The following is an 11,223-nucleotide window of genomic DNA, read 5'->3' as shown; positions in this document are numbered from 1 at the left end:
CAGGACCTTTGGAAGAGCAGGCAATGCTCTTCACCTCTGAGCCATCTCTCCAGCCCCTGGTGCCAGGCATCTTTATAAAATTAAATAAAAATTAAAAAGGATACAGTCATTGTTCTTCAGGGGTCTTACATCTCATGATTAACCCTTTCACATACTTAATTGCTTCTTTTGGCTGCTCTTTTCGTTGCTCCTGCTTATCATGATCATTCTGGGATTGCTCTTTCTTCCATGATTTGCTAACCTTTTCCAGATGTTTTGGGCTGACAGGATCACCTCAGTTTTCCTAGCACAGTCAACTCACAATAAGGCCTTAAAGTTGTCCTCCTCCTCCAGACCCTTTATTCCTAGGACTGTTGCCCTTCACTAATAGGAAGTATCATTAGAGACATCCTCACAAAGCATAGTTCCTGAATTGAGAGAACAGAAGCACAGCCATCTTGTCTTGAAGGCAGCTCCATTCTGGCCTGAATAGTATCCCTTTCCATGAAGCTAACAGTTTCAGTTTGCTGAAGACAGATTTTAATTGAATATATCATTCCTGTAATGTAGGGTTAAATCAGTAACATCATCTCATCTAACCCACAAGACCATTCTGATTATTCAGGAAAATTCCTAGAATCCCCAGTAAGGCTTTCCCAAGCCCTAGCGCTATAAGAACTCTAGCCAGTAAATGAAGCTCATTGCCTTACTGTATTGACTTCTGATAAGCACCTGTCCCAAGTTTTTCTCAAAGTCAAACTATCTTTGAACTGGGGAAGCAGAGTCTGTGGGATTTCTGAGTTCGAGGCCAGCCTGTTTTCCAGTGAGAATGCCAGGACAACCCGGGCTACACAGAGAATCCCTGTCATGTCTTAAAAAGTCAAAAAGCAAAACAACACTCTCCTCAAAAAGAAAAAAAAAAGAAAAAAAGAAAGAAACTGGTTGTATAAGCCTGAACAGGTGTTTCAGATAAGGACCCATAGTATACTCCAGTCCAGCCTTAAACTTATTATGTATCCCACGCTTACCTCAAACCTGAGGCAATTCTCCTGCATCACCCTCCAAAATTCTGGAAATACATGCCTGTTCTACAGGCCTGGGTCAAGTCAGTGTTTTAATAACCATTTTAGATAATTGCTAGAAGTTCAGAGAGATCTGAAAACCACAGACATATAAAGGAAATATGACAGATCAAGTGGGACTGGAAAGTACATGTGACATCATTTGGGGCTTTAAATAATACGAGAAAGAACTCCAAGTGCTGTAGTCAAAGATAAGCAATATTCTTAGAAATCCTTCCCTTCTTGACTTTACTCTGGCTTTTACATTGGGAACGACGCTAGTATTCTATATATATGTGAAACACAGTTCAATAGCTAAGGAAATAGTGAAGGAAATGCCATCTCTACCTGGACTCTGCAAAAATAAGTGGTTGCTGGAATAAGGCCTTTGACTTCATACCGCAAACAAGGGCCAGTGTAAATCAAATGCATGGAATCTTCAACTTGTCCCCACTGCAGTCGGTAATCGGTGATTTCAGCACCATTGCATTTAGGAATCTGAAAGACGAAATGCACACAGAAATTCAATCCTTTTTCTAAGTGGTCACTATATTAGATACTGTGGAGCAGAATAACACATGAAGCTTGTAATCCATCAAGTGAAACAGGATAGAGATGGATAGAAACAAACACAGGCAGGACACTAGAACCACATTCAAAGGCACAAGTTAGAGTAAGAAAAAGGACATGCTGATTTCACAACTGATATGAATGAAAACAAAAATATTGTTTAACATTGCCATTGGTTGGTATGATAAATCACTGATCATATGACCTGGTGAATTGGCCTACATAAGTTAAAAATCAGTGTTGTCATACATTATTAACAGACTAAGCCTTTTTGTCAGTGTTAAAAAAATAAGCCATTGCTTGAGACTGGGGAAAAAAGAACAACCCAAATGAACCTATTTGCCTAAATAATTAGGCTAATCTTTAATATTAAGAATGTAAGTAGTTTGGTAAGATATTCACATGGGTTGTTAAAAGCATATTTTTAAATCTTTAATATACCTTATGTACCAGCTTGCAGTTACAGGTTAGAAATTGTACCAGAAGATTTTTCAATGACGTTCTTCAAAGAATAGCAAGTTCTGGGCTGGGGATATTGTTCAGAAGTAGAGCGCTTGCCTAGCATGCATGAATCAGCCCCAGCTTCAGTCCTCAGCAGCACAGAAAGTTAAACTTTTATAAAATGATTTACCTTAGCTGTCTCTTGCATTAGCTTTAAAACCTCAATTAGTAATCCATTGATAGTCCATTTTGATCCCTGTTTTTATAGTTGATATATGAAGAGCAGAATATCAGTTCTGTCGTCTTCATGATATTACTGGTATCAATTCCTAGATTTGTTCTAGAAATCAAGATCTGAGGGTTATGTGATCCTAATTCTAATCTATGATTCATGAGAAATTATGGGATCCTAATTCTAATCTTTGATTTATTAGAGATTTCAGGGTTTTTTCACAAAATGTTCTAACCCATTATCATGTTTGTGTATCAGCAAAATTAATAAGAAGTTGAATTAGTGAAATACCTCCCAACTGACAACAACACAGGTTGGACCCTTGCAGGTTAGCACAGGTGTACCACACTGAGAAGGAGGGTGCCGGGCTGGTACAGTTCCACACTTCATAGAATGAGATCCAAGCTACAAATTAAACAGACATACAAATAAACAAACCCATGCATGACATTGCAGGCGTTGTCACTCCTTACCTGGATGGCAAGTACAGTGCAAGCATGTATTCACTCAAAGTGAAATAAAGTACAGGCGGGTCACCTGGGCAGTGCAACTTCTCCTATTTTATGTTTTTAGCCAGAAACTGTGGGTTCTTCAGGAAGTCATTTACTTACTGTACATTTCTTTTTGGAACCAGAGTACTCCTTTCTGTCATTCCGGGGACCTTTTGCTTTTTTGCCACGCATGACTGTTTCCAAGTTCCCATTAACGGAGCGATTGTCTATAAAATATGTAAAATTCACTCAGTTCTCACCTCCACAAATTAGTTATGTTGGTATTAGTGCTCAAACCCACTCTTGTTTATACTAAACACATACACTATTCTTTATGTTTTGCTTCACACCAAGTCTCTGGTTTTCATGGATGGTTCTTTAGAACAATACAATATACTGTGGAGTGAGTTAAGACTTCTCTTTTAAAATGCTTTAGAGATGCCAAGCTTATTGTATCAATAAACCTTGTAATTTAATTTAGAAATTAAGCTAGGTTTCCATTACCAAGCATTGGTTTGCTAAGAATTATTCAATTCAGACTAAAAGGAAACTCTACTTGATGATAGTAACACATGTATGCAAAACAAAAGTCACAGGACTAGAAGTTTAAGCACAGTTGTCAATCATGTAAGGAAGCCTTACTTACCAAGGAGAAGGTTTATGTCTTTACACTTGGTTTTACTGTTTAAGGGCAGTGAGCGACAAGACGCAGGAGGTAGAGTGGGTGTCTGAATTGTCAATATATCAGAAGGCTAAGAGATAGGAAATGTTTTACTAAATTAGAGTTCAGCTTTAGAAAACATCCAATAATATAATAGTTCATTTCAACCCTCAATTTGAGAACTCTACCCTTTCTGATTTCTTACCTGGCTTTGGCCTACAGGTGAAGTGCAAAAGACTCTCAGTTTATATGTGGTTCCTGGTTGGAGGCCATCATACAGAAATTCCTGGAGAGTGCCATTGTAGATTATCTTCCAAAGATTTGCTGCAGGAAGTAGAGCAATTTGACTCAATTTGTTCATAGGTCACTTCTAAAGTTTATAAGCCCCCACGACAATTAATATATGCATGATAAAGAAACAACCATCTTAGAACACAACTTGATCCAATTATCTTTTGGGGGTAAGGTTTCAAGACGGGGTTTCTCCATGCAGCACTGGCTGTCTTTGAAATCACTCTGTAGATCAGGCTGGTTTCCAACTCACAAAGCTCAGCCTGCTTCTCCCTCTTGAGTGTTGGGATTAAACATTTATGTCACCACAGTCCAGTGTAATCCAATAATTTTTCATGATAAATTATTTTACTTCCCGCAGAATTAAACAAAAGTTTATGGCATCAGTAAGTCACGATTTCTAATCAAAAGTACTCCAATTGCATTCTGTGGTTTGGTCTTATAGGTGTGTATTTATATTAATTTCTGGTTCTTGCAATTGCACTATGATTATATAAGACACTACTATTAGCTGAAGCTAAGTCATAGTTTTGCTAGGAAACTGTGTACTATTTTTTTTCAAAACTTCTAGATGGCTATAAGATTATTTCAAAATAAAATATTTTAAAATTTGTGTTGACTTACCACCATCTGAATTTTCACTGACTTCTAAACTGTAACTTGAAATGTGCATTCCACCATTGTCTTTGGGGGAGTCTAAAAAGAGATACAAATTTTAAGTGATTTTCTAAAAGCTTGCAAGTCTTTCACTAAAATTTTATCGCATAAAATGTAACTTCTCACAGAGAAAAATATAAATGACATTGTTATATGACTAGTAACAATCTAAAAATCTAATACAAGTTACATACATTTGATATCACTCATCAAGTATTTAGATAGTATTTCAAAGTTCTTGGTAAGAAACTAAAATGATAAGAATATGTGGAGTAATTTTTATTCATCTAATTTAGGGGCAAAAAATCTGTTTAGACATAATTTCTGATTAAGCTGACCTTTATCCTTGACACAGACCTGTTACTATAGTACATATTTTGACTAAAATTTTACTTGGAAGATTGTTATTTAAGGATACATATGAAGTTCAAAAGTTGGTTCGTATGTGACCAGTTATGCTAGCTATAGGAAATTCAATAGCAAATTATCAAAAAATGATAGGGTTTATAAAATTCATTTATATTGCAGAGTATTTCACATGCAAATGGGACTATTTTATTAAGCTTAGAGCAATTGCAGAAAGATTTCCTCTCAATGGTAATTATGGAGAGAACAAACTTCAGACATAGAAGAATTATTTACCCCAGCCAATTTTTACTTGGCGTGCATGGATTGCTCCCACTACATATGGTTTTTTAGGGTATCCAGGCTTGGCTGGACAAGTAGAATATTTTACTTCTCCACTGGGGTTGCTTCTTCCTTCCAGATTGTAGGCAAAAATCTGTTTGTGTAAAAGAAATTATTTTGTTGGACATTGGAAATAAACGTCTGCTTTGATAATGTGTAATGTGCAACTGGGTGAGCATTTCCAAGAAATAAATACAAAGTAAAGTTTCATTTCAAAGAAAAACACCAGCATTTTTCCAGCGAAGAGTTTAGTCTTATATGAAAACACAACACCAATTTTTAAATCATGGCACATACCCGAAACTTGTATGTAGTATTTCTCTGAAGATTTTTTACAATGCATGAGAGATCTTCTCCATTGTATTTAGGTTTAAAACCCAATCCCTGAAAATGGAGGACAGGGAATTTAGGAAAGAAGCTTAGGTTCCACTCTAGCTTTAACTTACTATCTACCTTAATGGCCTTGAGAAAGTACCTTAGACTTTCTGAACCCCAAAGGGTCTGCTCCAGTTCCTCTGCATATATGTTACAGCTGTTAGCTTGATGCTTTCTTGGGACTCCTAATAGTGGGAATGGGTGCATCTCTGACTCTTTTGTCTTTGATTGGGAGTTTTTCCCTCCTATTGGGTTGCCTTGTCCAACTCTGATATTATATGAGCCTATTAGTTACGACCCAGAACACGTCTCAATGTTATCTCCTCCATTTAACATTTTGTGGCTTGTACATAGTAATTTGTGGCTGCTGTTTAAATTGACCAGCTCTTTGACACAGATTTGAAAACTCCAAATGGAATGAAATAGTTGCCCACCCACACGAGAAAACTGAGATGAAGGTGGACAGCTTGGCAGAATTGTGTAAAGGTGCTGAAAGTATCTGTGACCACAGAGAGTCGGGCAGAACAGGGCTGGAGCTGAAAATGCTAACAGATGTCTTTGAATAGAACGAGCAGAGTGCAGAGATGCTGCTGTTGCCTTGAGCTAGTTGAGGTTGAGCAACCTATGCAGACTTGCCCAACAGTTGCCCTGCACTGAGCCCATTCAGAACACAGGGACTCAAGGTTGTTCCCCCCTCCAAGTGAGAAGTGAGTATAAAAAGGAATTGAGAGATGAGGCTAAAGATCATAGCCCCCAAACAGGACACTTACAGATCTTGGTTCCTCCATCTCGAGGACATAAGTAAGAGTGTCATTTGGGTTTGGGTTTGTTGGGGCACACCATTCCAGTGACAAACTATAGACTCCTGCTTCTTTCAATTTAGGAGGCAGCGGTGCCGGAGGTGTGTTTCCTGATGTGTAGAAGACGGCTATTTCACTGTAATTACTAAAAGGATATGTTAAAGTGGAAACACCAGTTTCAGGATCTCATGGAACTGTAGATTTTTCAATAGTGAAAATAATTCAATGTACCTGGAGCCGAAGTGATTTTTGGCAGCTAATCTGAATGCATACTTCGTAGAAGCGGTCAGTTTAAAGATCTTGTGCTGTTTAGTGGGACCACTGTAGCAACTTTTGAACTCTTCACCTTTACCCTTAACAATGCACACAAAATATTAGAATATTTTAAAATACTGTACCTAACAACACATACTCATCATAGCGTTAATCATTCACAATCAAGTGAATGATTTTTAAAGATATCTGTGCATGAAGTCTAAGCCTGATGGGATCCCTTCACTGACAGGGGAAAATGGACACAAGCCCTCATCCCTAAGCCAGAACTTGATGGAGGAAGGTCATTGGTTAAGTAATAAAGAAACTGCTTGGCCTCATAGGTTAAAACATAGGTGGGAGGAGTAAATAGAACAGAATGCTGGGAGGAAGAGGAAGTGAGCTCAGAGACGCCATGCTCCCCGTTCCCAGGTACACGTGATAGCTCTGCTCTCTGGGGCAGACACGATTCAGCTCCGACCCAGGATGGACATAGGCTAGAATCTTCCCAGTAAGCGTACCTTGGGGTGCTATACACATGATTGGAAATGGGCTAGTCCAGGTGCGAGAGTTAGCCGAGAAGAGGCTAGATAGAAATGGGCCAAGCAGTGTTTAAATGAATACAGTTTGTGTGTTGTTATTTCGGGGCATAAGCTAGCCAGGTGGCCGGGGTGCTGGGGATGCAGCCCCGCCACTCCTATTACTACAAAAAGAACTTATCTTCAGATGAAAACGGCTTGAAAAAGAAAAATTTATTTTTTTCCCATGGAGTCTCACTGGGTATCCAAACCATACTTAAGGACAGGATCCATTCCCAGCAGTATTTGACCAATCACAAAATGAATTCAATGGTAAAAGTGGACATTTTTTAGTGACTCATAATGCTTTGTCTGGGCATTTAAAAAATATGTACAGGTCTTTTGATTAGATATTATGCTTTCTGATCTTTATGAGATTTCTATGTGCACAAATGTATGTCTCTATATCTACATGTGTTTCTTGTGCTTTTTCTTTGACTCTTTTTCTGTTTATTTGTTTGTTTTTTCTTATTCAGATATTTTGTAAATTTTTATCTTATTTTATTATTTTCTTCTTTCTTGCATTAGATGCCTGTTTTCTAAGGAGAACAAGAAAGTCTGTGGATTTGCATGAGGGATGCATAGGGGACTTGGAGTTGAGGGAGTGGAAACAGTAATCTGCATATATTATATGAAAAACTATTTTAATAAAATTAAAATCAAAATAAATGTGCATACCTCATCCCATTCCAAAAGAAAGCTGCTTATTTTGGATCCATTATCTTTGGAACCCTGAATAGATCAGAATAATAAAATTATTATGGGTTATTTTTACATAATACATATATGTTACATATAATATATACATGTGTATGCATTTAAACTGGTGTAAATTACTGCAAAAAAAGGATATTTGTTTTCATGACAATTCAGATTTAAGGTGAGAACATATTGTTTACAGTCTACAATACAAACACTGATTCTATATTTTGTTTTCAGACTTCATAAAAGGAAAGAAATTAAAATTGATACGTAAGAAATTGGAGAGACAGATTTATTGGTAACTGTGATGACTAACACCAAAACTTAAGTGGTGAAAAGGGGCAGTTCACTTTTTATTAATTACCTAAGTTCTATTGACATTTTTCAATTCACTTGGCAAGACTTCTCAGAATGAAGAGAATGAGTATTGTGAAGAAAAGCATTAGAGAAGTAAGTTAGATGAAGCATGCATAATCCATCTTTAAAATTCAGGATACAGGAGAGTGTTTTAAGTCACACTGAGATGCTTTTGTCAGTAAAATTCTTACTTTCCACTGCAGATTCAGGCTGTTCTTGGTTCTGCTAATTAGTTTAGGTGCAAGTGGAGGGTCTGGTTCACAGCCACGTGTTGTGAAACTAACCACTTCAGACACATTTCTGTGCTCTGTGTCTCTTATGGTTGTAACTCTGAAAGAGTAACAGCAATTGTCATAAGCTTTCAAGTACTGAGTTGCAGGATTGTGCTTCTAGACACATGTTTTGTTGTTCTATTGTTAGCATATATTGTTTATACATTGTAACGGCTCACATTATGGCATTTTTATAGAAGATCATACCTCCTCCTTTCCCATTATTCTCTTTTGCTCCCTTCTAGCATTCCCAATAGTTCCCCACTCTTTACCTTCATGGCCTTTTTTTTCCTGGGTAACCTAATGAGTTAAACTAGGGTTGCTTACATGAGTATGGAAGTAGGGTTGTTTGAAGATGGAAGGAAAGGGCATTTTGCTGGTAAATAAACAGGCTGACTTCAGAAATTCTAAGTACTAAAACTCTCATAGGTTAAGGAGTCTTGCTTGGCTTGCAGTCTGGTGACAGGTTGTATAGGATAGACTTCTTACCTTAAAAAGTAGACTGTGCAGGGCTGGAGATGATGTAGGGCCACAGTACCCTGATTACCACTGAAAAGATAATCTTTGTTTACATGGGATCTCACTCATATTTAACAGCTAATAAACAGTCCTAGTCTCATAATACCTGAATAACTGATAAAGAACCACAGTTTTCCTTGAAGTTTGGAAAACTTAAAACCACTTTATATGTGTGCAAAATATTTCTAGTAGGCTCCAGCTTGCATTGAGGAGCAGCAGCGCCTCACCAAGCATACCAAGTTGATGAGGGATATGATCTGGGAGGTGAGTGGTTGCCACAAGCTGGTGGACACACCACAGAGCTGCTCTAAATTTCTACAGCAGGCGTTCAAGTTCATAGAGCAGGGATCCCCATTGGCACATTTGCACCAAGACTGGAGGAGCTGAACAAGGTGCTTGTTGGTCAATTGGAAAGTGGCCACTAAGAAGTACTGAGTTTGTCTTGTCTGTTACATCAATAAATCTTTATACCACACACCAAGAATCATAAGAGTAATTTAAAGCAGTCAATTTGAATTTTACTGCCACATATATTTAACCAAAATTGTACAGATTTACTTTTAAGTAGCTCATTTACATGAGTGTAGATTGCAAAGCTTCAAAGAACATCATGTCTCTCTCACTCATTAATTCATTCAGTTTCAGATGGATGTTTTTGCAGTGGGATCCTATTGGGCCATCCAACCAGAGGGATTATAGACCCAAAACTGTCTTCCTCAGCAGAAATTTACAAAGACCAAAGTGTATTTGACCACACCAAGGAATTCCTAAAAGGACCCCTCTAAAGATTGAAGGGATGGATACCTTGTGAAAAGGCTACTTAAAAGCCTTTAAGGATGATCAGAGATGTCAACAAACAGGCAAACTCTTCCTCTTCCTGTGTCTCCTCCTCTACCCCCTCTTTTTCCTCCCACCGTTGAATGCTAAGTTCTATTTCTTTGAAAGCAGTGACGCACATAAGTGGATACTAGCTGTCTTTTTATTTATTTAGATTATTATTATTATTGTGAGGATTGAACCCAGGGTCTGCTACAAGCTAGACTAGCCATGTGCTGAGCTATACCCCAAGCTCTCTTTTGACTATTTTGACAGGAGGTCTCACTAAGTTACTCATGTCTGCCTTGGTGACCTGCAACCCTTGCCAGTCTTAAACTTAAGATGTTTAAGTCTCTAGAGTATTTAAGATAGTAGGTCTCTGCCACCCAGTTTCATGTCTTCATCTAAATGTCTCCAGATGATCCTAAGCATATACTTGATCATATCATACTTCCAAGAATTTTCTAATCTAATGTGCAAGTTAGATCCTGAATTGGAAAACAATATAGCCATTGCTTCTAGAAAATGAGGCCTGGTTTATTAGTGTCCCCCTTAATATTTCTGTCAATTATTCCTAGCAGGGTCAAATGAAGATGCGAAAAAGTCTTTGAGCAGCTTTGAACTCTTAAGCAATCTCAGCAATATCATCTCAAACCTTGCTTGACTGCCTTCTTGTGGCCAGGGTTCAGCTCCATACACTGTAACAGTCAGGAACAAGACAAGATGCCTCTTTAACAGCTCCATATACTGTAACAGTCAGGAACAAGACAAGACTGCCTCTTTAACAGGGAACTGTGTACTCTAAACCATTCAGTCTTTAGTATTTCTTTCATCTCAGTGAAAAGAGTAAAAGCCTATCACACTAATGTCTATGGGTTTAACATAGCATGGAAGGAAAAAAATAATCCGGACTCTGCCCTTGCCTGAGAGGCAAGAAAAATGAACATTTGACTAAATAGAAAGTAAGCCAGGCTTGGTTGCTTTCAATTCTATTTGGGAGGTAGAGACAGGATGATCAGGAGTTCAAAGTCATACTCAGCTATGTAACCTTAAGACCTGCCTGAGCTAGATACATAGGACCCTGTCGAAAACCAAAGCAAAATAACATTAAAAGATAGAATGGCCATAGTTTCGTCCATGGCATTCTAACATGTCTAGAGATGTACAATGCCATAGTAGTGCCTTGACAGTAGGAAGGGATGGAAACTCATCTAACAGGGCCGTTGTCTCTGGGCAGGGGAAGAGTTTACCATCAGCAAAGACTGTGGCAAACTCTTCGAATGTTTCCACTCAGCAGGTTTGACAGAATAGAACATTTAACAAATAAGGAAATAAAAAATGGGGGCTAGGGAGATGGCTCAGCATGTAAAGCATCCACGCAAGCAGGATGACCTGAGTCAAAACCCTCATAAAGCATAGGGCAACTGCAATGACCATGGTATTCCTACATTGAGGTGGGAAACAGAGAGCAGTAAACCCACA

General features: G+C 38.1%; 1 protein-coding gene across 1 annotated transcript in view; it reads right to left on the bottom strand.

Moving 5' to 3' along the window:
* The window catches only part of LOC101991435 (fibronectin type III domain containing protein 3C1-like), a 50,500-nt gene that overhangs the window by 13,099 nt on the left and 26,178 nt on the right, over positions 1 to 11,223 (bottom strand). Inside the window, exons 10-22 of the mRNA XM_026777418.1 lie at positions 8,896 to 8,955; positions 8,326 to 8,464; positions 7,754 to 7,807; positions 6,477 to 6,598; positions 6,216 to 6,390; positions 5,368 to 5,454; positions 5,026 to 5,164; positions 4,351 to 4,422; positions 3,641 to 3,759; positions 3,421 to 3,526; positions 2,895 to 3,001; positions 2,575 to 2,688; positions 1,389 to 1,538 (exon numbers count right to left, since the gene is read on the bottom strand). Of these exons, the coding sequence (XP_026633219.1) occupies positions 1,389 to 1,538; positions 2,575 to 2,688; positions 2,895 to 3,001; positions 3,421 to 3,526; positions 3,641 to 3,759; positions 4,351 to 4,422; positions 5,026 to 5,164; positions 5,368 to 5,454; positions 6,216 to 6,390; positions 6,477 to 6,598; positions 7,754 to 7,807; positions 8,326 to 8,464; positions 8,896 to 8,955 (1,444 nt within the window). The remainder of the gene's footprint in view (positions 1 to 1,388; positions 1,539 to 2,574; positions 2,689 to 2,894; positions 3,002 to 3,420; positions 3,527 to 3,640; positions 3,760 to 4,350; positions 4,423 to 5,025; positions 5,165 to 5,367; positions 5,455 to 6,215; positions 6,391 to 6,476; positions 6,599 to 7,753; positions 7,808 to 8,325; positions 8,465 to 8,895; positions 8,956 to 11,223) is intronic.

The sequence above is a fragment of the Microtus ochrogaster genome, unplaced genomic scaffold (assembly GCF_000317375.1).
Source record: "Microtus ochrogaster isolate Prairie Vole_2 unplaced genomic scaffold, MicOch1.0 UNK65, whole genome shotgun sequence".
In the NCBI taxonomy this organism is placed as follows: Eukaryota; Metazoa; Chordata; class Mammalia; order Rodentia; family Cricetidae; genus Microtus; species Microtus ochrogaster.
The sequence above is the reverse complement of the archived record's forward strand: the minus strand, read 5'-3'. Positions and strand labels throughout refer to the sequence as shown.